The sequence below is a fragment of the Pteronotus mesoamericanus genome, unplaced genomic scaffold (genome assembly GCF_021234165.1).
Source record: "Pteronotus mesoamericanus isolate MK-2021 breed Mesoamerican mustached bat unplaced genomic scaffold, CSHL_Meso_final contig_42, whole genome shotgun sequence".
In the NCBI taxonomy this organism is placed as follows: domain Eukaryota; kingdom Metazoa; phylum Chordata; class Mammalia; order Chiroptera; family Mormoopidae; genus Pteronotus; species Pteronotus mesoamericanus.
In genome coordinates, this window is record NW_026555157.1 from 820,919 (window position 1) to 846,497 (window position 25,579).

At 44.3% G+C, this 25,579-nt stretch overlaps 1 protein-coding gene across 1 annotated transcript; it reads right to left on the reverse strand.

Annotated features, from left to right (window-relative positions):
• Window positions 1–8,811: 8,811 nt before the first annotated feature.
• Window positions 8,812–18,133, reverse strand: TIGIT (T cell immunoreceptor with Ig and ITIM domains). The gene is made up of 4 exons (XM_054577222.1): window positions 18,055–18,133; window positions 16,772–17,101; window positions 13,824–13,924; window positions 8,812–9,045 (listed from the first exon to the last, which is right to left on the reverse strand). Exons 1-4 carry the CDS (start codon window positions 18,116–18,118, stop codon window positions 8,812–8,814), a joined length of 729 nt encoding a protein of 242 aa, XP_054433197.1. The 5' UTR covers window positions 18,119–18,133.
• Window positions 18,134–25,579: the final 7,446 nt, after the last annotated feature.

Below are 25,579 nucleotides of genomic sequence, written 5' to 3' on the forward strand. Positions count from 1 at the left end.
TATCTGAGCTTTCCTTCCTTCTTCCTCTTCTATCTCCGCCTTCTCAAGGTGCTGCTGCTGCTGCTGCTGCTGCTGCTAAGGTGCCCGGAGTCCAGAATGCCCAGTAATCACTCAGGCACAAGCCTGGCACTGCCACGCCAGCCCCTGGCACGACCAAACCCAGGTTTCTCTTGCTTGGGGCTGAGAACTGTCAGATTTTTCTCATCAAAAATATTTTCCAAGGAGTCAGTGGATTACAGCTATTCTGCATTGAAAATGCACTTTAAAAAATAAATAGAAGCTCCATACTGTTTAAAATGGGCAGAGGGAGCAGGGGAAAGATAAACATGTGCTAGTGTCTGAACCCAGTTCAGTTTATCTCCAGTTGAAACAATATACACTATATTATGTATAAATGTATACACACCTCTTATATATATCCATATATATAGTGTATATATTATACATGTATAGGTGTGTATATGTGCATATACACACACGTGCACACAACAAAATCAGATGCTCATTATAAATCCAGATGCTCATACAAAACCAGATGCTACACAAACAGCAGCAGAGGAAACAAGGTTGGACTCTTGCAACAAATCACAAAAAATAAAAACAGCTACTTGCAGTGACTTTGGTCATTTCTGTGTGTTCACAAGGAATAGATTGTAACAGATTAAAAAAGGAACAGTGTTAGTGAAAGAGGGAAAATGGGCGAAACCATCTTGATCCAATGGGAATGCAGTAATGTTCTATACCATTTCGTGTTACTTCTTTTAGTCATGTTGATTTGATTTCAGTTTTTGGCTATTAAATATATTTTTAAACGCAAGTGACCCACAACAAACTGAATAAAGCAACTACAGTGAAAGCCCTTTTCAATGGAAGATGTCAGAAATCTCAAAACCCTTGGCCTGACTCAGAACTACCATGTGCAGATCAGTACTCTCTTAATGTTTGAAATAAAAACTGAAAAAAAAAAAAACTTTTTTGAAGCACCTTAATGTGGCCATCCATTCGAGGAGTGGGTGCCACTTTTTTCTTTGAGCACCTTATTGACATGTTTTGCTATCTGCTGTCTTTCTGTTACCTGTTGGCTGAATGGCTAGCTGTTAACATTCACATGTGCACAGACCAGACATCTGGGCATGTGTGTTCTCAACGAAGTTTACTGTGGTGGCTGCTGAAAGGTGAACCCATTTCCTGATTTTCCTGCCACAGTGTTGTGATAAGATTCTAAGATACCCTATTTCCTGCACAGAAATGTTTCTTATCACAGTGTATCTTCACATGGAAAGGAATATGGTCCCTTTTTTGCAATTGCTACTGTACACACACACACACACACACACACACACATATCTATTCATCCAAGTGGTATTTTCAAAGTCCGTGTGGGTGTCACTGTTGATGCAGTTTCTATTTCCCAGTGAATTTTGAAGGGAGGGCAACTTTTGTAACCAGATCGTTTTTTCAGACCGAAGACCTGGGAATTGGGGAAGAGTTTGGAAAGAGGGAGAGGCAAGGAAAAAGAGAGCTTCAAATCAAAAGAGTGATTTCCCAAGAGGAACCTGGGCTCAATGACTTCAGAGACTGTAGCCTCCGACCTTTGCAGGTGGGCATGGAACACTGCTTGTATCAATCTGTGTACCATATTAACCCATGTAAACACAAACACACATCCACCCATCAGTGTACACGTGGTTTGGGACGAGCAGGTCAATAGTTTTGAGAGGGAGTTTGTTCCTTTTTTTTCCTCATTATACTCTTAAATTGTTGTCAGTTATCAAACAAAAAATTGTTTTGAAAAACCTTGCATACGCCTTTTCTATCAAGTGCTTTAAAATATAGACTAAATACACACATCCTGCCAGTTTTTTCTTACAGTGACAGTATCCTTACCTGCCATTTAATATTAGCCTCGTATTTTTCTCACGTATATTTACCTGTGACTTGTATTTGTTATTTAAACAGGAAAAAAATTTCAAAAAAAGAAAAATTAACTGTAGCGCTTCATTATACTATTATATTATTATTATTGTGACATTTTGGAATACTGTGAAGTTTTATCTCTTGCATATACTTTATACAGAAGTATTACGCCTTAAAAATACGAAAATAAATTTTACAAGGTTTCTGTTTTGTGTGGAAGAGTAATTGATGTTGCTAAGAATGATGTTTGTTTTTTGGGGTTTTTGTTGTTTTTTTTAAATGTTACCAGCACTTTTTTTGTAAGTTTCACTTTCCGAGGTATTGTACAAGTTCACACTGTTTGTGAAGTTTGAATATGAAGGAATAATTAAAAAAAAAAAAACTTCTTGGTTTCTTACTGTGTCTTCTTTATATTGTGAGTTTTTCCACATTCTTTTATACAGGGACAGGCACAACCTATATAACACCCCATTTTTATTACAAAATCATAAGCATGTAATCCTGTAACATAATATCACACTCAAGCATATCATATGACATTTTAGGTGATCTTCAAATTAAAACTATAAATTATTACACCCATATCATTATCTTACCAACCACACTCTAGCAGGCGTTACTTCTGCCGGGCCCTATACATTGTGATCTAGGTCTAGTCTAAGATTATCCAAAATGAGAATTGTCCCTAAAAGGCCAGAAAAAATTCTCACTATGTCATTGCTCTTAGTACGAGAGGTAGGACTTCCAAGATTGGTAATATTGAGGTCACTAGTGAAATATAATGCAAATTTGCATTTTTCTTCCCCTGTCCAAACCTCACAAATAATCCCGTGGCTCATTTACTGCTATCGAAATCATTCACCTGTTTTTCCTTCCTCACATGCAAATCAGTATCTATCTGCCTCTTGTGGAAATAACCAATCCTATTAGTAACACTATGCCCATCTATCCTGTATCCTTTTATCCAAGGAAGGTTCATGGCTCAAAATACGTCCCCATTTGATGACTTCAGAGACCCCTAAGGGAGTCTTATTTGCTACAAAGACCCTTTCTCATATGCCACCCTACCCATAGGGCTCTCTAACCCCACCATTCTTGCAGAAATTGCTGGTGCGATGGAAAGACAACATCTTGTGTGTCCCTGGTGAGGTCAACCCAACTGAATTAGCATCACCAAGTCTTCAGTAAAAGCATCTGCATTCCACTCACACTGCAGTGTATGAAGGAAGGGGAGCATGCTATTTCAGCCCTGGTAAACCTTAAAATCTAAGAACCAGAAATAAAGATTCACATAAAATCGAAAGCTACATTATATCATTCAAACTCTCAGTGTCATGGGAGTTTATAAACTAGCAAAGATCTATGAGCAGGGTAAGTCAAGGAAGGATCCAAGAAACAAGCAGTTTCATTGGGGGGCTGCCAAGGACATGCAGGTTTTGGGTTGGAGAGTCTTAGGGGGAATTCTGGGCTGAAAGGTGACCTCTGTGAATTTAACTGTGGACTTCTTGCAGCTCAATCGCTGAACCCCTAAGTTCACGTGATATTCAATGAAATAGAAACTAGGAAGAAAACATTTTCGTGATGCATAACTTGTCCTTGCTGGGTTTCTGTGAACCTCAGCAGCGTCACGATGATGCCAGCCAGCTTCACCCAGAATCTTTGATCTCTCTGCGCAAAATCCCCAAACTCTGGAGGCCTCTTTTCTGCCTGTTGAAGCATCATGGTGTGGTTCATACAGGGGCTGTAGTAATCGTAAAGGGCACACAGGTTATTCAAATGGCACTTAACAGTTTGTAAGGTTCTCTGTCATTTACTTCATCCGTCCTCACAATTACCCTGTGAAACATTGTGAAGTCATTATTATTACACCACTTTATAGAAACAGAGATTCAGAAATGTTTTTCCCAATATAAAACAATGAGCTACTGCTTGAAGTCAAGTTTTCTGAAACCAAAGTGATATTTATGCTACGCCAGTGTTTCTCAAACTTGAGTAATGTATATACCCTTACGAAAGAAAAAAAAATACTCAGACTGCAATACCCCCTACATGGGAGGAATCTGTGATCATGTTTACTATGTTTAGAAATAATGTAAGTAAATTATAATCTTTCTTTTTATATCATTTTATTATTATTCTGTTACGGCTGTCCCAATTTTTCCCCCTTTGCCTTCCTTGGTCCATCCTGCTCCCCGCTCCTACAGTCAGTCCCCTCTCCGTTGTCCATGTCCGTAGGTCATTCATACATGTTCTTCGATTAGTCACTTCCCCTTCATGTTGTTATTTTAGCCTATTAGTTTTATAGTTTTATTTTTACATGTATTTTAAATGTATTTAAAATTTACTTTTTATTTTAGTTTTACAATTCTGTAAGAGCTATAACATTTATCGGGTTGTATAAGTATATTTAAGAAAGATTATGAAATATAATCTTTATAAACTTTATAAAATACAGCATTTTATTAGAATCTTAAAATATTATGAGTCTATAATCTTTATAAAATAAAATTTGATTATAATCTTTCTTAAATATGCTCAAATATACAACCCAGTCGACCTTACAGCTCTTACAGAATTATCAGAACTGCCTGCGCCCACGTGTGTGCTTCCAAGCGCAGCATCCAGCCGCACGGTGCACGCAGTGAGGACGCTCCTGCCACCACCTCCCTAGTCCTTTGACTACCGCAAAATCCTCACTGCTCTGCCCACTTGGAGCAAATGAGTTATTTATTAATGAAGCCTCTATATCTTGATATCAACTTCATTATAAACACAAATACGGAGGTTGAAGATAATGACAGCACTCTGTTATAAGAAGGTCATCAAAATCCAAGATATGTTTGACATTTTAAAAGATGATCATCTCACAACACAAAATTTTAAAATACAGATAACCTGCAGACCCCAAAGATATATCTGCAATCCTTAGCGTTCCTTAAATCCCAGAGTTTAAGAGTGTGATCATTCCAGATACCTTAGTTGATCCCAACAAGATGTGATGTCCCCTCGGGGACCTCTGTGGCACCATTAGCAGAGCCAGGCACACATGCTTATGGGACAAAACACAATATTAACATGAATTCAGCATTTTACAGCTTACAAAGAGTCAACCACATTATCTCACTGTATCTTCCCAAGAACACTGTAAAGTAGATGTTATTATTACCATTGTATAAATGAGAAAACATTTGTAATGAGGATGAGGAAGTTAAGGAGCTTATTCTAATGTCATGAAGTTGCCTAGCAGTGCTCGACACTTAGGCCAAGCTACTTGGCTACTTCTCTACTGAGTTCTATAAAATCAACTAGACTTCTGGTCCCCGAGAAGGTGTTCCTCACAATCTACATGAAGTCAGAATGACCAGTCATGCTGCAAGTCTATTTTTGCATAACACCTATGAGTTGCAAACTTCTTGACAGCCCTCATCCTGTGTACAGTAACTGGACCACTTATCTACCTCAGATAACTTTTGGGAAGAGTCTGAAATAAATTCACATCTTGCTTTTGGCCTCATGCTTTGTCTCAGTCAAAGCAAGGATAAAGGACACTAGATGAGAATCTCTGATTCTTACTGGTCATAGTTCTTTCAAATGCATAACATCTGTGGACTGATCCAATGGCCTATAAACACACCTCTCTGTTTTCGCCATATGCAAGGCGACTACTAGAACTGCGATGTCTAATATGCCAGCTCCAAGTCACATGTAACTACTTACATTTGAATTTGTTATTTTAAATTAAATAAAATTTTAAATTTTAAATTTATTTTAAATTAAATAAAATTTAAAATTCAGCTTCTTAGTCACATTAGCCACCTTTCAAGTCCTCAATAGTTGTGTGGCTCATGGCTGCTGTACTGAAAGCAAAGACATAGAATTTTCATCACAGAAAGTTCTGTTGGACAGTCCTGTCCTAGACACTATCTTATGCAAGTCCATTCTCGGAAATATGAAAGTATGTAGCTCTGACCTCCGCAAAGTTCAGGCTCTCACATATATAAGGCTCCCCTGGGCCTCCTGACAGGTACAATATGAAGTAGAGGTGCAGGATTACATTACTAATTTTAGTGTCGAAGCAGGACTGGGGAGAACCAGAAGACTGAACAAAACTCACTCCCCACAGCTGACAGCACAGCCACGCTGCTGACTCTCTCCTTTGTGGGGTGTGATTGGCCACCAGGACACTGCCATTCATGTGCCACACACAGCCACCCCGCCCATCCAGCTCGACACTGACGGAATCCGTAGGAACCTGACTGTGCAGTGACGGATTTCCAGGGGCTCACCGGGTGGGAAGGGACAACTCATGAAATAAAAATGCATGATAGTGTCCTGTCCACTCAGGAAGATCATCTACCTCCAAGCTCCCTTACTCGGTTCTCTCATGTTTGTTCAGTATAATTCTTTGGATTATACATCAGGCTCTATGTGCCCAAGCTTCGAGTGTGGAGTGATGAGGGGTTGGGCATCAGTATATTTATTTCTCTGTGAACTCTCATCTTCTTTTATTCTCCTCTCCTCCTGTGAAGAAATTCAAGAGGGGATCCAAGAGAACCTAGGGTCTCTTCCTGTTTGCACTTAGAGGTCCCCTACCTCAGTCTTCCCTGTGATTCTTCCCTATATATTTCTAGAAACACACAATAAAAGGAAATAGTCTGATCAAACCCTATTTGAATGCGAGAATGACCGAGACTACCAGTCAAAGATATACTCCATCTCCAGGTACCACTTTGGCTCAGGTTCAGAGTCTAGAGTTACATGGTCCAGTAGAAACACAATGGGAACCACACACACAATTTTCAATTTTCCAGTAGTCACATTAAGAGAATAAAAATAAATAAAGGAAGTTAATTTTAATAATATATTTTATTTAACCCAGCATATCCAAAATACTATCATTTTGGCATGTAATCAATATTTTAAGTTACTAATGTGATAGTTTACATTCTTACTATTCATATTAAGTCTTCAAAATCTGGTGTAGATTTTATACTCAGAGCAATGCACGTCTAAGTTTAGACCAGCCACATCGCCTGTGTTCGCGGCTGCATGCAGAGCGAGGCTGCTGGGCCAGCCTGTGCGTGACTCCTGAACCTGGCTTTTATAGCACTGTCGCCTCTGGTTCTCCAAGGAAAATTTGTTCATGGAATTCCACTTAAAAGTTTACTTTCTGTTGAATTCAACCTCATTTTAGTAACCTGACCAACTTACAACATCCATGGGTCCTTTTGTATTCTTATCAACTCCAAATGGTATTTGTAAATGTTTCCCATTTGAATAACACCCAACTCTCAGTCCACCTCGGCCCAAAACACCTCCATCAAATCAAAACACCACTCCCTTTCCGTCATTACATCTTAGTTCATTTCCTGTCCATGAATTGTATTCTACTCCCTATTGATTTGCACTAGTTTTGCAAGAAAAATGCTATGCAGTGTCATGGCAAATAGCAGCATTTTCCATGTATCTCTCTTTTTTCCAAAAACCTTGCACTCTAGACAAATTTCAGCTCATTGCTCTTAACTATAGACCTGTTTGGTTGAAAAGTGAGAAATATAAAAATAAAAATTCAAGGAGGAGTAGGAGTTGAATTGTCTTGTTCAACCAGCCTAATTCTCGGGAAGCAGGACAATGCTTTATTTTAACAGTTGGCAATAGATAGCTTGCTTCATATTCTCTCTCAGTTCCTGTGCCCACGAAAGAAGATTGCTCCCCTGTAAACCAGCCTCCCTCCTCAATTCTCTCAGAGAGACAGAGGGGCAGGGGTAAAAACTTGAACGCTTAAATAGAAATGAGCAGCTCACATGGCACCCCAACCACAGCACAGAGACATAAGGGCTGAATTTAAAGTTTCAGAGAAGAGAGTTTGGGAGTGTACATTTTTAAAAACTCTCTATAACCCTCCTTTTATTTATTTTTTTTTTCCCTAGGAAGAGTCCTTATTTTAAAAATCTAGGTTCTTCCATTAGTGGGAAGCAGACTACTTCTTCAAAGCTCAGTGGAGGACTGATAGAAAAAAGGTGGGTCACGGTCCAAAGGCTAAGATGCTGGCCTGCGAGGAGCAGGCACAGTTCCTGTGGCTTCCCTAGTGCATGGTTGGAAGCGCCTAGAGTCCTCCCAATCAGTCCATTGCTACACTGAGTATATCCAACAAGAGGAGGCTAGAATCGCCTGCCCAGAGAATAAAATCTGAAGTCTCATTGGTTCCCTTTTGTACCAGGGTCTCCCTTGTGGGGTTTTTAGCTCCTTGGAAAAAGCAAGTTCTTCGGACAAAACTCCTGCCCTCACCAGACCCGCCTCACCATTCCCTGTACCCGCCAAGACCACTTCACCACAGATAAGCCTGTCCTGGCCACCCCATGCCAGACTGGCAGGTCCTCCCCAAGGCCTGAGTTTCCCTTTCCTATCTTCTTACCACCCGTCCACATCAGCGTAATCTCCCCCTTGCCTATAAATTCTTAAACGGCTGAGACTCATGACCACGGATTAGTCATCCTTGAATCTCCCCGCAGAAGCTGGTCCCACGCCTTAATCATGAAATGCCATACATGTGTGAATGTTGATGAAAATGACAATGACCCTGTAACCTGACCCCCTGCCCAGTGATATGAGGAGGAGTAGGCTGCTCAGAGCCACAGTATGGGCTCAGGCTGCCAGATTCAAAACCAGGTCAATTTTTTTTTTTAGCATGGCATTCATATCAAGATTCAAGCTGCTTGCCCTGGTCTGCCACGATAGAGTGGAAGGGAAGGCTAGAGGAAACGCAAAGAAGATGACATTCATTCACTCAGCTGAGCGCGCACACACACACACACACACACGCACACAGCAGCGAGGGGAGTGCAGACCCTCATCCATCCACTCGTAACAGAATCGAGGCTGCACCTCTAGGAGCTAACCAGTCTCTGCTGGGAAGCTGATGTTCCCGAGGCTTCTGTAACTCAGGACGTTGAAGTAGTCGTGCGGCTCAGCATAGTCCTCTCCACTCTGCTCTCCGCAGAGGCCGGCAGGTGCAACTTGGGTCTGCACACAGCTTCCAGGGCCTGCCAGGACGCTGGGACCCCATTCCTCCTCAGGCGGCACTCTCCTGAGACCACTTTCAGCAGAACGAATTTGAAGAAACTGTCTCTAAAAACAAACAAACTATGAAGTGAGTATGTAGGGGTGGTATTCAAAAGTCACTCTTCAACATGGTACATAAGTACAATGATCTCTCTTTTCCGTTCTTACACACACACAAAGTTGTGTTCTTACCAACACCAATTTCTTGACCCTTAATTTCTCACCTTTGTCACAGTGGATTTCAGTACTAACCACTCCAGCGGAACACTTGCTACACACGCAATGTGCCTGCACGCATTCCTTCCTGTTCGCTAAGCCCCGTGAGGCACCTGCACCCCACTCCTCTCTTCCTCTTGACCGCCCCGGTGCCATGGGCCTCTTCCTTTGTAAGTGTTCTCCTTCCCAGGTTTCTGTGGCACCGCTCTCTCCTGCTCCTCCCCCTCCTCCTGGGAACCCGACCTTCATCTTCAGCCCACCCTGCTCTTTGCTCTGTTTTCACATCAGCTCCTCAAATAAAGGGCTTTCCCAGGGTCTTGCCCTCTGCTTTCTCACATTCTACACTTTCTCTGAGTCACTTCATCTAAATGAACATCTACAACCACCCTCTTTCCTAGGATGATTCCCAAATCTCTACCCAAACCAGCCCCAGCTCTGCCCTGAGCTCCAGGGCCAGGCGCCTACCTGCTCACTGGGCATGGCACCTGGTGACCCCCCCCCACAGCAAGCTCAGGCTCGGCCTCCCTCAGAGGAAGCCAACACACTGCTCCCCTATACACTGCTCCTGCCCCACAGCCTCTATCGTGGGCCATGGCACCACCTGGCCAGAAAACTGTTAATGTTAATGTTAAATTAACATTATGTTAATGTTAAACTCAAGTGGAGATCAAAATCCCATCCTGTTTAACTCCTAAGGAAATCTGAAATCTACTCGCTTTCCTATCCCTCCTTTCATGTTTACCTCTCACCCATACTTCCATACCCTCCTGCCCCTAGAGCCCCAGGTAGGTCTAGTCTAACTTCCATAGGGCCACCAGCAGGCGATCCTTCAGAGACGAAAGCTGGATCATGCCACACTTCTGCCCAAAATGTTTGGATGTTTCCCATTTTCTACAGGAGCCACAGGAGGACTTCGAGGGATTTATAAAACAAAACAAAATGATACAAAATGAAAAAAAAAATTGCATAAGGTGCATTCTTCCAGGAAGGAGGTCCATCATTTCACAGCATTCCCGGCAGGAGACTGTGTCTGATGCCCCCCAAATCCCTGCGTGACTTGGTCATACTCACCTTCTCAGCTTCATGTCCTGCAGTGCTTCCCCAACCAACACCCCAACTTCCAGTGTAGGGCCCAATGCCAGAGAGCTACCATTTCTTGAGAATCCACTATGAGCCTGGGCTCGACTCTCTTCTCATAGTCTCACCAACACCGCTACTGAACTTTTTGAGTTAGCTAATAGGCACAGACAGGTGCAGTCATCTGCCCAAGGACAAACCCAGTTCTGACTTGTGTTCGTCTGACTTGGGGCTATGCCCTTTCTCCTCAACCAAGCTGCCTCTCATTTTGCACCTTCTAGAATACCAGGCACTGTTTCCTGACCCCTCAGGTTTGTATATGTCATACCCATTGTCCATTCTCTGTAGTTCCCTAAGAAAGTTGTCTCCTCAGTCCTCCAGACTCAGCTCCACAGCACATTGTCCAAGAAGCCTTCTCTGGCCCTGGCCAGGTGGCTCAGTTGGTTGAAACATCATTCTGTTAACCAAAAGGTTGTGGGTTCGAATCCCAGTTGGGGCACTTATGGGAGGCAACCAATTGATGTTTCTCTCTCACATCAATGCTTCTCTTTCTCTCTCTCTTCCTCCCTCTCCCTCTCTCTCTCTCTAAAATTAATAAAAAAAAAAAAAAAAAACATTCTCATGTGAGGATTAAAAAGAAAAAGAAAACTTTCTGACCTTCCAGGAGAGCTACATTCTCCCCCTGTGCTAGCATAGGGCCTTCAATGTTCTCTGTTGTAGCACTGAATGCTATCTGACACTTTTTGTTGATCCTCTGTCTTCTCCAGGCCTCACATTGTCCAAGAAACTGTGAGTTCCCTGAGATAGGAGACTGTGCTGTGTTCCTCTGTGTAACCTCAGAGCCTGTGACAGATGCTCAATATATGTCTTAGGACTGAAATGCACACACATACACATTCTTCGACAGCCCCACACCTAAAAGAACTGGATTTTCCAAATCAAAGTAGGGACTCATGGTCAGACAACTGCAATTGCCTCTGTTGGACAATAGGCCACAACAGTGAAATCTGTGTGGGAAAATCAAGGGTGTGAAGTCAGTCCTCGCACCCATATGAGAGCAGCACAGGTGAGGGTTGGGCTAAGAAAAGGAAATTAAAAAAACAGCAGGCACCAACACAGCAGCACCCAAAATGTTTAATGACACCCAGTACACAGATGAGAGTACCCTCTCAGTCCTCCTGGAGGCGACTCTAAAGCGAGTCACTCACCCACACGGAAGATCTGAGGGACAGAATCACGAAGAGCCACAGACAGCCTTGGAAAAGAACAACAAACCCCTTTTCATTCTGCCCCCACGCCCCTTGCCCCTGCCCTTCTTCCAGGATGGGATGCGCCAGCACCGTCACTGGCAGCTAATGTCATGCTCAGCAGTGCACAAATCTATGCGGGGGGCTGAGGGGGAGGGTGGGCAGGGCTGCACGGATATTCACCGCAAACAAGAAGAATCAGAGTGCCACACAGCTGCAGGCCCTGAGGAGCTGGGCTGCAGGGAAGCCATAGACCTGAGTCTGGGAGCATACACAGGAGTCAGGGAGTCTGTCCACTCCTACCGTTTCATTCGTTCCTTTTCAGTAGGAGTGGCTGCACCTCATCCATAACAAGACTGAAGGAAAAGGGTAGCTATCAGAGGTCGAGCTGACACTGTGCTTAAAAGAAGTGCTATAGCCCCTGACGCAACCCTATCCATTGTTAAGGCAAGTGACACAACTCATCCTCAAAGCACTGATGTGACCCTTCAAGCTGGTGTGTTCGTGTTCCCTTTCTTAGACTGGCCACACAAAAATAAGTCTTGAATTAATGCACTGATGTCCTAAAGGATCAAAGGCAGCTACTGAGACTGCAGCTGGGCCCTGCAGGGACATGCACTGCCCTCTCAGAGAAGGTGAGGAGGAAGGAGAGCGGGCTTGGCAGGCCTGGTCCGGCAGCGGGACACACACGCCCTTCCTGTGCCTCACGGAAGGTGCCTGGGGCACTTCTGCCAAAGAGCTGCTTGGCAAATCATATTCATTCAGTTAGTCTAGTAGATCCATGTAACATAAATGTTTATTGAGCACCAAGTATTATGCTGTGCTACAATAAATAAAATTTATAATAATTATAAAAACATATACTTATCAGAGTGATGGTTATTAATACATACCGGGAGAAATGCCAAGTGGCTTGCTTGAATTACTTGACTTCGGTGTTCCCACAATCCCATGAGAACACCACCAAAATTATTTCCGAGTCACAGGTGTGGAAGCTGAGGCGGGGCGAGGTTAGGCCACACTGCCAGGCCATGACGCCCCCCAGGTCTGTCTGACTCCCAAGACCACGTTCCCAAATATTGCAGTCCGCTGGCTCTCTCGGGGGCCCATCGGGGGCGCTGTTGGTGCTCTGCTCACATCCTGCCTACCTGACCAGTGCCCCCACCCCCCAAGCCTGGGAGTGCAGACTGAGTGGCTCACAGCGGCCCTTCTCTGGAGACTTGCCCTGGGGCCCTTCCTGCTGAGCAGCCAGCAGTCAGTGCCCCACTGAGGTGGGTTTTGAAAAGGCCAGCTCCCTGCCTCAAGGCGCAACCAACTCTGCACACAATTCTTGCTTCAACAGGGTCTCCAGCTGAGCTTCCTTCACGCAGAGCTTTCTTCCCTAATACCTCTCCTCTGAGAGCTCACTTACACTGCTGTCACCAGAATCCACGCGTCAGCTCTATTTCCCGCACCTGATCTAAAACGGCTGCCCCGGAACGGCCCTGGACGGACTGTGGAAGGAGAGTCACCAGATGAATGGAAGTGCAGACTCCACCGCTGGTGCTGGATGGGATGGGACACAGATGGAAGGCGACTGAGAGCAGGTGCCAGAGCGCTGACATCTGAGAAGGATGGGGGAAGCAGTGATTATTAGGGCCGTGGGACTGGATGGCTTTGCTAAATTCTCCTGGTTCACTGTGCAGGAAAAGGAAAGTCTATCAGCAACTGAAAGCAAAGCGTGAGAGTCAAGGTCCTCCTCAGCAGCATTTAAAGGAGCACCCTCTCCAGGCCAGAACCTGATTGTGCGAGAGACAGAACTTCCAAGACAGCTGGACTGCAGCCCGAGCGAGTCTCCTCTACCAAGGTCTTGATTGGGAAATAGGGGTCTCTCATGATCTTTTGTTTCTCAAGTGGCAGAATCGTTGGATCGCCCAGCACTGCTGAAGGGTTGTTGAAATTAAATGAGCTAATATACAGAAATGCCTAGCACAGAGTAAATTCCCAAGATGCATCGAAGTCAAAGCTGAAAAATCAGTCTCCCAGGGGGACTCACTTAAGGGACAGGCAGGAACTGGGAATTGCAGGTAACAGCAAGATTGAAAAGAGACAGGTCCAACCTTTCAGGAGCTCCGAGATAAGGAAAGCAACAGAAGAAGACTATGAACAACTTCACACAAAGGCAGAACGAGGACCATGAAAAAGGCACAAGGAGCAGTGGGAGAGATCACCTTGAAGTCTCTCTCTGGACAGAAAGAGAATCTGAGGGGGCCAGGGCGGCAGGGCGGGCTGCCCGGGACGGGGATGTGCAGCCAGAATCCTTACCTTTCTGGTCAGCGTGACCACCGCTGTGACCGCTGTGCAGGTGACCACCAGCAACATGACTACGAGCAACAGGACAAGGAAGCCAGCGCCGTGCTCAGCCCCTGGTGGGAAGACAGAGTGAAGGAAACGGGCTGAGGCCAGAAGCAAAGGACGACCCATCCCCAGGGAAGCCCGGACGTCCGGGCGCAGAGGTGGGGATCGGCCCGGCCTTCCTTCAACCGCAGGACTGGGCCGTTCGGGCCAGCTCCTTGTTCAGCCGAGCATCTGCCTGGCCCACCCCGCGCCGCTCGCACCCCAGCTGTTGCCTGCCTCGCACATCTGACACCAGAGCAGACCATTTGCAACCCTGCCTCCCTCGATTCTACAAAATCACTCTTAGTGATAATCATGAAATGAAACAAATGATAACCTCCAGAAAAAAATGAAAAAAGAATAGTTTTATTAGACTTCATATTTATGATCATACTCGTAGAAAATAAATTAAAAATTAAAATAAAATGATTACTGAAGTACGAAAAGGACAAAAGCACATAACCTTTCACCTTAAGCCTCTAACACTTACCAACCTCAGCTAGGAGACCCGGAGGGAGTAAGGCTCGGGACCTGCACCTTTTGCTGTTTGCCTTTAATTCATATCATACATAGCAGGTGCTTAAGAAAATGTCTGTGCTATGAACTGAGGCATGAATAAGTGAATTTCTACTGACATACACTGTCACTGGAAGGAGGAAGAGGCAGGAAGGAGCTCTGAAGAGAGGAGTGATATTTGATCCAAGGAGAGTGTGAGAGGAATAGGCCAGTTGCCCGGTGTGTGCCATGCTGGAGGTGGAAGGGTTTCCTCGCTGCTTTGTCGCATCTCCACCACCTTCCCAGGAGCTTGGGCAGAACACAGGTGTCCAGGGAGAAAAGAGAAGGATGTGGCAGAGGCCGGGCCCTCTTCCCTCCACCGATGGGCTTAGAGTGCCGGGAAGGTGGCTAAGGAATGCTGTCCCTAGGACAGGCCGGTGCCCACGGTCCCCACACAGAGCCAGCAGGTGTAGCAGAGGGAGCCCAGCTTCCCAGAATGCGTTTCTTCTGCCTGGAGGATCAGCTCCCTGCTTTGGCCACAGGCGAGGAAAGAGGGCAGGAGGGGAGCGAAGTGGCCGTGGAGAGCAGGTGCCGAGGGCCGCCCACGGAACCAGAGGAAGACGCAGGCTCTGGTCCGCATGCCTCACGGGCCCAGTCAGAGGCAGCAGAGGAGTAGCATTTGAGAAGAAACTTTAAGGTAACAGTTTCATAGATTTTGCTAACTCATAAAACTTAATCTCCAACGCAATAAGCAAGCAGAAGTTCTGAGGGTATAGTTTAGGGGAACCAGAACACCTGTGTTAAAATCAACTCTCATGCTCTGAGCAGCTCCAAGCCTCAGTCTCCACCTCCATCAGTGAGAGGGGAATTGCATTCATAGCTAAGACTGACTTAGTGCTTACCATGCACGTTCCAGGTGCTGTTCTCTAGGCATTTTCTTGCAGTAAGGAATTCAACCCTGTGTTAGCACCTCATACAGTCTTACAACTACCATCATTTCACCAACAAGAAGACCAATGCACAGAGGAGCTAAGTGATCCTGCCTGAGGTCAACGGCAGCACCGGGGCTTGGACATGGGCTGTCTGGCATCTCTCTGAACTCATAACCGCTCTGCTACATTGTCTCTCAGATGTAATAAGAATCCTTTCTCACCGTCCAGACAACTGGTTCAAGTGTCCAGATGGATAATGAATGTGAGGTTATTTTGGAAACTATGAAGTACACACAAATGTAAATTATCGTAAGTTAAAGATAGAACTACCATATGACCCAGCAATTCCACTTCTGGGTACTTATCTGAAGAAATCCAAAACACTAATTCAAAAAGATATATGCGCCCTTATGTTCATTGCAGCCTATTTACAATAGCGGAGATATGGACACAGGCTAAGCACCCATTGATAGACAAGTGCATAAAGAAGACATGGTACATAAGCGCAGTGGAACACTGGTCAGACATGAAAAAGAATGAAATCTTACCATTTGCAACAACATGGATGGACCTGGAGGGTACTATGCTGAGTGAAATAAGTCAGACAGGAAAAGACGGATACCATATGATTTTACTTATATGTAGAACATAAAAAACAAATAAGTGAGCAAACAAAACAGAAATAAACTCATAGAAACAGAGAACAAACTGATGGTTGCAAGATAGGAGGGGAGTTGGTGGGATAGATGAAAAGGGGAGAGGGACTGAGATGCATGAACTGCCAGAAATAAAAACAACCGCGGAGCTGTAAGGCACAGCACAGGAGACACAGTCAGTAATACTGTAATACCTATGTGTGGTGACTGACGGGCACCAGGCTTATCAGGGTGACCGCTTCTTAAGTTATGTAAATGTCTAGTCACTATGCCGTTCACTTGAAACTAATACAATACTGCATGCCAACTGTAATTGAACAAAAATTTTAACTTTTTAAAAATGTAAATTATTGTACCTTTACACCTACCTAGCACACCAGCTTTGCTTTTAACCAGCTCTAACTCCTTGTACATTTGGGGGCTAATTCTCATTTGCATGCTCCATGCTAAGCTAATAAATGAGAACATTTTCCAGATGACCTTATCAACTGGTCTTTCTAGTAAACATACATAAAATGTCCTTCTTACGCCCAAAAGTGTAGGTCTCAAAAAGATATACGCACACTAGAGTCACCAGGGACGCCCTTAGAGCCTACCACACCCTGGCTCTGCCCCTGGGGACGCTGAGGGAACAGCTTAGGACCAGGGCGCTGTCATCGGCGTTATTAAGAAGCTCCCAGGTGAAGTGAACGTGAGCCCGGGCTGGGAAGCCCTGCTCCGCTGTGTTTGGCAGGGATGCCTTTTCTATCCTCAAGGATGAGGTTCCTCAGCTCCTCTGCTCCAGAAGGCGTACCTGGGCTTTGCAGGACCTCCAGAAAGAGCCTGCCTTTGTAAATGCCATCAGGGAAGGTGTAGTAGCTGCAGGAGTACTCCCCGGTGTCGTTCATGGTCAGCGACTTGAGGGTGAGGGCCAGGTGGGGGCCGGGGGCCACGCGTTTCCTGAAGGCTGGCTCGATGTGCCATCCCATGTTAGCATGGTGAACGGCCAGAATTTGGTCCTGCTGCTTCCAGTCCACCTGAGTCACTATGGCAGCGGTTGAGGAGAGGTGACACTGTAAGGTGACAGAGCCTCCTTCCTCTGCAGAAATGTTCCCCGCGGTTACTATTCTGCCTGTCACAGCTCCTAGAGAAGGGAGAAAAGCATGCAGAGGCGTCCTGGGTCAGCAGCTAGCCTTGAACCTTCCCGTGGAAATTCCAAAGGGCTTTGCATCCAGAACTGGCTTTCAGAATATTGGTCTCCGCAGTCCTTCCTGCCCCTCCCCCTGGCAGGCTATAATTGCCACACAGCGGAGCAGCCCTTCGCCATCTCAGGAGCCTCTGCTGGGATGTGGCTCCAGGGACAGCTTATGGCTACGTTCATAGGCTTACTTTGCCTCCCACCCAGAATATAAACCCTGTCAGCCACTGCTTCTGTTTTGGTGTATCTCCCAGTAGCTCAGTTCTGTGCTGGACACATCCTCCTTTGAAATAAAATCTGGCTGTTTGGGTGATTGCCACCTGGGGGACCCAGAAAGCCCTCCAGGAAAGCCATGAGATCCAAAGGGAAGGAGCACTGGAGAGAAACTTTCTCCAAAGCAGGACCGCCTTTTGGCCCTTACACCCCTTCGGTGGTTCAGAAAACAACATGAAAACTAATGTGTACTGCAGCTTGTAAATGTTTGTGTCCCCTTTTAATACAGAAGGAAATAGATTTAACATAGATTCATTCCATAACAGCAGAGTCTCTAGAATCTGTGAAGAACACATTTTGATCCACAGAAAATGTACACTATTTCTCTAGAAGTTTCCTCAAGGACAGAAGAAAGGAAGATGGAGCAGTAGTGAAATTCTGCAAGTGAATTGATCACTCTTCCTTCTTAGACCCTTCCTCTCCCGCTGCCTTGTTTTTTGGGCTGGCCAGTCAGGCCCGCCCAACCTCAGGTCCGTCATCTGCCACCCAAGAGAGACCTGTGCCTTCTTCTCAGAGAGAAGAGGTTTCTTTCCCACTGACAGATGCGGCGCTCACTGCCTGCCTCCCCCGCCTGCCTCCCCGCTCTCCCATTCCCGTAGGTCCTAGGCTGGATCTGCAGCCCTTACCTGGAGCCAGGGTGGAAGCCTGCCTCAGCCCCTGGGCCCAGATCAGGAGGAGGCACCAGTGCATGCTTCTGCCCAGAGGGCCTCCAGGAAGCAGATGTGGCCCCGTCTGCCACCGCGGAAACACCCGCTGCAGATGGCAAGGTGAAACTGAGCCTGCGAGGAGCGGGGGGTCTCGGAAAAACTGAGCTCAGCAAAACCAGACAGATGAATTTCTCAACAAGTACACACACTGCAAAGGGCGAGCCACAAGAAAGACCATGAAGGAAACACATTAAAAAATAAGCAAAGATGTGGTTAGAAGTACATTACGATGCTCTTTGGATTACTTTTAGTCAATCTGCTGCGTTAAATTCTCTTAATGCGCTTTTTTTTTTTTAATCAGCCTTTATTTAACAAGCTCAGGATATCTGTGGCACGCCCAAGATGTACAGAACTTATTACCAGTGAGGTTCACTATCTCTGCCTGACTTCATCCTACTAAAGAACGTGCAAAGATAACAGAAATTCAAGTTTGTTCACTTTTAGGCTAGGAACTGCACTTGAAATCTAATGAGCCAGTGACCAAGAGGCATTTACTATAGGAGACCAGGCATGGGCGGGACAAAAGCCTCAGACAAACATAGCCCTTCCCCTGGAATGAAATCCTCTCCTTGAATCTTCTATCTTCTGTCTTGTTTACATGAGTTGAGACTTTGCTGAATTCTGGCTTGATCTCTCTGACTCAGTCTTATCAGAGGAGACCAGAGGAATGAGTTTCCTTGTTCATGGCAACCCCAGGAAAACCAGCGATGCAGAGAAGGGTGAGCCCCAGTTGCCTGATCCTGGAAAGAGATTGGTTGACCCTTGTTTTCTTCATTCATTCAAACATCTCTGGGTGCCGACGAAGCACCAGCTTCAACAGCAAGCTCTGGAAATACGAGCGTAAATAATCCTAGCCCTGCCCTCAGACAGTGCACAGTCGAAGCTGGCTTTCTGGCGAAGCCACCCTCTGAGGAGAGGAGGTGGAGGGTCCACATTCAAGTGCCTTCAGGGCTCCCCACTGCTTCTTTGGCTGTGCTGCATGGTGTGTGTCCTAAAACCACACAGCTTCTCCAGGGGGAACAGCTGAAGCCTGGTGCTCCGTCTGCTTCCTTCTGGCCCAGCACCCTGAGCACGGCCCGCCCTACAGGCTCCTGCCGGCCTTCTCCACTGGTGCTTCGTCTCAGGCCAGCGTCTTCCCTCCCTGGGTCCTGCCTATTCCCACCTCGGCATCAGGGCCCATTCCCACCCCACAGGCCACCGCCAGCCCCTTACAACACATGCCTCACCCGTTTCTCACTGCTTTTCCCAACTCAACCTCTCCTTCAAGGCCCACATCAAAATACAACTCCCTTTTCAACAGCCACAACCCCTTAAGCTTAAGGATACCTCACGTGTGTCAAAGGGAAGGTGCCGAGGTTGAACTTGTGGTGTGAATCCAAAACTGGTCACCAAGGCAAAGGAGCAGGGTGTGAGAAAGCCAAGAGCAACCAGTGGGAACAGAGCACACAGACAGGTGGGTGCTGGGTTATGATAAACGGACAGCCTGTTTCTACAGCAGGGGTGGTTGGACACCCCGGAGGCAGGACCTGTCTTATATAATGAGAAATCCAAAAAAATTTAGACTGCATAAGAAAAAAAATAGTAAAGAACTGTTCTATTTGTTGCTAAGCAATCAGTCCAAAGAGGATGATGAATAGTGCTCTCCCGAGACACCAGAGAGAGGTGATCAACAGACTCTAGAGTAACTAACACCTGGGTCCAAATTCACCCCCCTTTGGTGACCTTAAGAAAGTTACTCAACCTCCTTAAAACTCAGTTTCCTCATTTGCAATAAGAACAATAATATCCCCTTCCCTTTTTCATAAGGTCATTGTGAAGATTTGGTGAACTAAAGTTTGGTAATGTGTTTAGAACAGTGCCTGGAACACAGGAAGGGTTCAATTCATCAATGGTAGTATTGATAATAATATTAACTAAGAAAGTAAATGGAAAATCGGAGGAGAATCTCTCTCTATCCAGGTAATGTATTTTGCCAGGAGTAAAACTCTGGTCTCTGGACTCCAAGACTAGGGCTCTACACAACCTCTTCATCCTGTCACAGGCATCTGATATAAGAGTATGAGGATAAAATATTCCTGCAGAAGAGTGGCCACTGTACCAGTAAGACCCTGAAGAGGCCTTGCAGGAAGATGAATGACATAAGATTCTCCCCAGGGAACCTTCAAGAAGTCCCAGTTTGGAGTCTCGTACGGGGTGGGACTCAGTATGACCAGCCACTCAGCAGCTGTTGCAGCCAGAACTGAGCAGCACAGCTCAGAGGAGCAGGTCTGGACTTCGAGCTCCTGAGCCTTTGGGGCCAGCTGGCCGTCTCTGTGGCACAGAATAAACCTCTGTGGTCAATCAGATACTGACTGACATTTCGATTTTAAAGTTTTACAAGGAACGCCCATACCTTTTGCTGCCCTCACTTTTGCAGTTGTGGTCCGAACGGATCTGGCTAGCCTTGTTGCAGCTATGTGGGGGTGAATACTGAGGGATTCTATTTGCACGTAGAGAGGAAGCAGTGCTGGCCGAGAGTGCAAAACACTCCGCAGGTCCCTCAATTGCTTCCACAGCCCAGCCTTCCCCGTGCCCTGCAAGCCCCATGTGAGCCCACAGTCATTCCCTCAACAGCTGTAGATGGAAACCTATGGCCGGCTGTGGCCAGGCAGGGATCGCAGAACTGGGAGAACAGAGCCGGCAGCGGTCACACTTTCTACAAGACCTGTGACTTGTACACAGGAAACACTACCAAGAGTCCTCTGTGGGCGCAGACCAATATCTCAGCATGTCTTCAAGCTTCAGCCTCTTCACAAAGTCTTCCCTCAGGCTCCGACATGGTCGAGGAGCTTCAGGGATATCACAGCTTTCTTCTCCCTCTTTTCCCAGCCTCTCATCGGGCGCAACATTGTGCAGTGGCAACGCTGAGCCTCCCAGCCAAGTGCTCTCACTCTCTGTCTCGCAGAGCAGCTCCTCCTGGTAGCAGGCTCTCTTGGGGCCATGGGGGCAGAGAGCCCTGATGCCTGCAAGTCCACAGAGGGCTGTGGGAGCCAGAAAGAGAGAAGAACACAGGAGAGCCTGCCCCGTGTCCCTGCACCCCCACCTACCCCTTGCCACAGCAAAGCCATCTCCCAGGGGAGCCATTGGAGCAATGGGGTGGTTGTTTGAAAGTCCCTCGTGGAGAGAGCTGCCTCAGAAAACCAAAGACCAGCATGAAAGGAATGGCTATCAACGGAAGCATTGTAATAAGTCTGTGAGCCTCGGGGTTTGTTGGCTGAAACTGGCTCACAGTAAGTGCAAGTGGGTAGAATTTGGGGATGGGATTGCTGACTGTTGTTAGTGCAAGCTCCCTTGGGTGAGGTGACTCTGAGGACCTTCCTGACAAAGGCTGCCAAGGACTTCCGTGGACTATGGGGAATTGCCTTTGCCTTCCCAGCTGTTAATATAGGAGAGGGACCCCCCCAACAGGAGGCTGGAATGCAGTCATAGAAAAGCCTTTGGGAAGATGCAACTGATCTCAACTCAGGCCTCTCCGGCACCTCTCTCCATAGCCCTCTTGCCCACGGACACCACCCCCTCGTGTTTCTCTCCCGTCCTAGATGGGATCATGCTGTCAGTCCACGCCTAATCCCATCTGCCTTGGGAAAGGTGTCCTCTATCCTAGAAACTTACTTCCTGCATCCTACTTTGTGGAGGTCGTAGCCTCAGGACAGCTAGGACTGCACACGGTGCATTCAAAGAGCCTCTCAATCATCAAGTGCTCCTCCTCCACCAACGAGAAGAATGCCAGGCTGAGGCGGTTTCACAAGCAGACTGCAACAAACCTTCAAGGACAGATAATTTCAATGTTAGAATATACACACACAGGATGTAAAGGAAAACTTCTCATTAGTTTTATGTAGTGAACTTCAAAATAACATAAAAATTATTAGGATTACACACAATCTTAATCTCACAAGTGTTGAGGGGGGAAAAATCTAAATAAAATATAGTCACACAGACCCCAATAGCATATTAAGTGAAATACATAATAATAAGGTAGAAGGTATTCCAGGAGATTCAATACTAGGAAATCTATTAATATTAAACCATAGATCTACATAGAAAAAGCATACGGTTATTTCCTTTAATGCTAAAAAGAAAATTCAATTCCCATGACTGATTAAATTAAAAACACTCATTAAATAAATATTGATAAATTCTTTCTTAACATAGTTACATACACACACATACAACAGCCCCAAAGCCAACATCTCTTTTGATGGGAAAGCACTAGAGGTGTTCCCATGAAAATCAAGAATAAGATAGGGATACTCACTATTGCCACAACTAGTTAACTTTCAGAAATATTAGACAATTTAATTGGGTAAGAGCAGCAGCTAGAGGCATAAGAATTAAAAGTAAGTATATAAAATGATTTCTAGTTACTGCTTATATGAATGGAAAACCCAAGAAAATCAATGGGAGGGGAACCCACAAAACTTTAAATTCTGCAAAATTTGCAGGTATAAAATTAATATAGATAAACAAATAGTCTTCCAATATACAATCATTAACCAGTTAGAAGATATTTTGGAAGAGAAACCCATTTACAATGGCAGCAAAAAAAGAAAAAAGAAAAAAAAAGAAAACACCTAAAAATAAATTGGACCAAAAAATGTACAAAACCCATATGAAAAAAACTTCACTCAAGTAAATTAGCTATCCAAGTATACTGTTAAATAAAACCATAGAAATACTAAAAGAAAACCTAGGTGACCTCCTTTAAAACATGGAAGTGGAGAAAACCTTTTTAACTATGACTCAAAGTCTTGAATTGTAAGTACAACTTTGTGAGGAGTTTAACTACATAAATTTTTTAATATGTTTTATTGATGATGCTATTATAGTTGTCTCAATTTTTTCCCTTTGCCCCCTTCCACCCAGAACCCCCATTCCCTCCAGCACTCCCCCCCTTAGTTCATGTCCATGGGTCATGCATGTGCATTCTTTGGCTTCTCCATTTCCTATACTCTTCTTCATCTCCCCCTGTCTATTTTGTACCTACCAACTATGCTTCTTAATCCCCACACCTTTCCTTCTATTTCCCTCCTTCCTCCTCCCCACGGATAACCCTCAATCTCCTTCTCTATGATTCTGTTCCTATTCTGCTTGTTTGCTTGATTTGTTAATTGGATTCAATTATTGATAGTTGTGAATTTATTGCCATTTTAATTTTCATTGTTTTGATCTCTTTTGCTTATATAGTTCCCTTTAATATTTCATATAATAAGGGCTTGGTGATGATGAACTCCTTTAGCTTTACCTCGTCTCGGAAGCATTTTATCTGCTCTTCCATGCTAAATGATAGCTTTGCTGCATAGAGTAATCTAGGTTGTAGGTCCTTGCTTTTCATGACTTTGAATACTTCTTGCCAGTTCCTTCTTGCCTACAAAGTTTCTTCTGAGAAATCAGCTGACAGTCTTATGGGGAATCCTTTGTAGGTAGCTCTCTGCTTTTCTTTTGCTGCTTTTAAGATTCTCTCTTTATCTATAGCCTTTACATTTTATTTTTTTTTGAAAAGCATTTGCTTTTAAAATAGTCATAAAGGTCAAAAGACAATGGCAAGCTAAAAAAGGATATTCAGAACTTATTTCACAACCAAATGATTCATCTCCTTAAGATAAAAAGTCCTAAAAATCAAGAAGAAAATGACCAAAAAGGCTGAAGAGGTCAAAATACATGAACTAACTGATAATTCATAGAAAATGAAATACCAATGTTCCTTAAACACATGGAAAATTCCTCAGTCCCAGTCAGAAAAGAGAGATACGCAATAAAACTATGCTGTGAAACAACTTGTCACCCACCAAATTAGCAAAAATCAAAATTTTTACACTATATTGGTGAGGCTACAGAGAAACAGGTGCTATCATATATTGCTATTAGGAATACAAAATGATATACCTTTTTTTTTGGATGAGAACTTGTCAATATCTATTCATAAATCAGCTGTATAGATGCACGAGTCCCACATCTAGAAATCTATTTTAAGGACATAACTGCACAAATGTGAAACGACATATGCACAAAATTATTCATTAAAGCATGATAAGTACTAGCAACAAGCAACAAACAAACAAACCATGAAACAACTCAAATGTCCACCAGTAGGGGCCTGGTTAGATAAACTATGACACCCAGTCCCTTCCTGAATGAACTGTGTTTCCTCCACATCATGGAGAACTAGGCAACCAAAGGACAAGAGCATCTCCATGTATTGACATGGAGTGATCGATCTCCAGAGACTTTGTTAAATACAAAAGTAAGGTCATTGCATGTTACCTTTGTGGAAAGGAATAAAAGGGAGTAAATATATGAGTACAAATTTGCTCATATTTATAATAAGAACACTGTAAGAAGTATTCAGAAATTAATTTTTAAAATTGGTTAGCATTAGGCGATGGGAAAGGGGGTGGGAGGAGTGGATTGGGATAGAAGAGAAACTTATTTGGCTAGAGCTTTTAACTTCTAAGACATGTAACTGTTTTACATATTGAAAACATACATATTGTATTAAAAACAAAAAAGCAACATTATCCTTAAAATTGAAAGAAAAAAGAAACAATGAATCCAATTGCCTTTAAAACTAATAGCAATCACACAGAGAAAAAAAATCATTTCAACTGATTTTTAAACTTAGCTCCTTTATTTTCTTGGTGGGATATATTTTAGGATAAAAAATATATTCTATTCATTCAATTGTATGGTTATTTTGAAATACCAATACAACAAATAAGTAATAACATTAAAGGTGTTTAAAACCAAGCTTTTCAGACTGAAAGAAAGTAGAAGCATAAATTCAAATAAGTAAAACCCTATAATGTTAAATTTGAATTTGAACTATCATTGCAAAGTCATGATTTAATAGAATATACATATTGTCTAACTAAGCCCATTGAAAGAGTTGAGGAAAATAACAACAACGACAATATTCCAGTAGCAGTAAGCATTCCAGGAGCCAGGTTATGGTTTGTAAAGCAATTCTGCATTTGGAGAACCAATATACAAGAGAAACGTGGGGCATCTCATTCTCATAGAAATAAAGACTCTTTCAAAGATTAATGGGATCACGTCAAAAAGACCACACCAATTTGCAGGGACCACAGCTGGGCCAGAGTTGGACCAATTAAAGTGTGAAAAAGAAAAATGGCTATAAGAATGTATTAAAGGCTGTAAATCTATAAATGACACTCCCAAAACAGAAACCCTCCCCAAAAACCCAAGCCTCATTTGTTACTATTGGAAGTAGTTACTATATCAACTCCTTCTTCTGAAAATTGGTAATTAAAGTTCAAAGCATTTATTTTGTCTTTCCGTTTGGAACCATATTTAAGGATAATTAAATAGCCCTAGATGATGATGGAAACTGTTTCTTTGCAGAATAATTCCAGATAATAAATATAAATAAACTTGGTAAACCCTA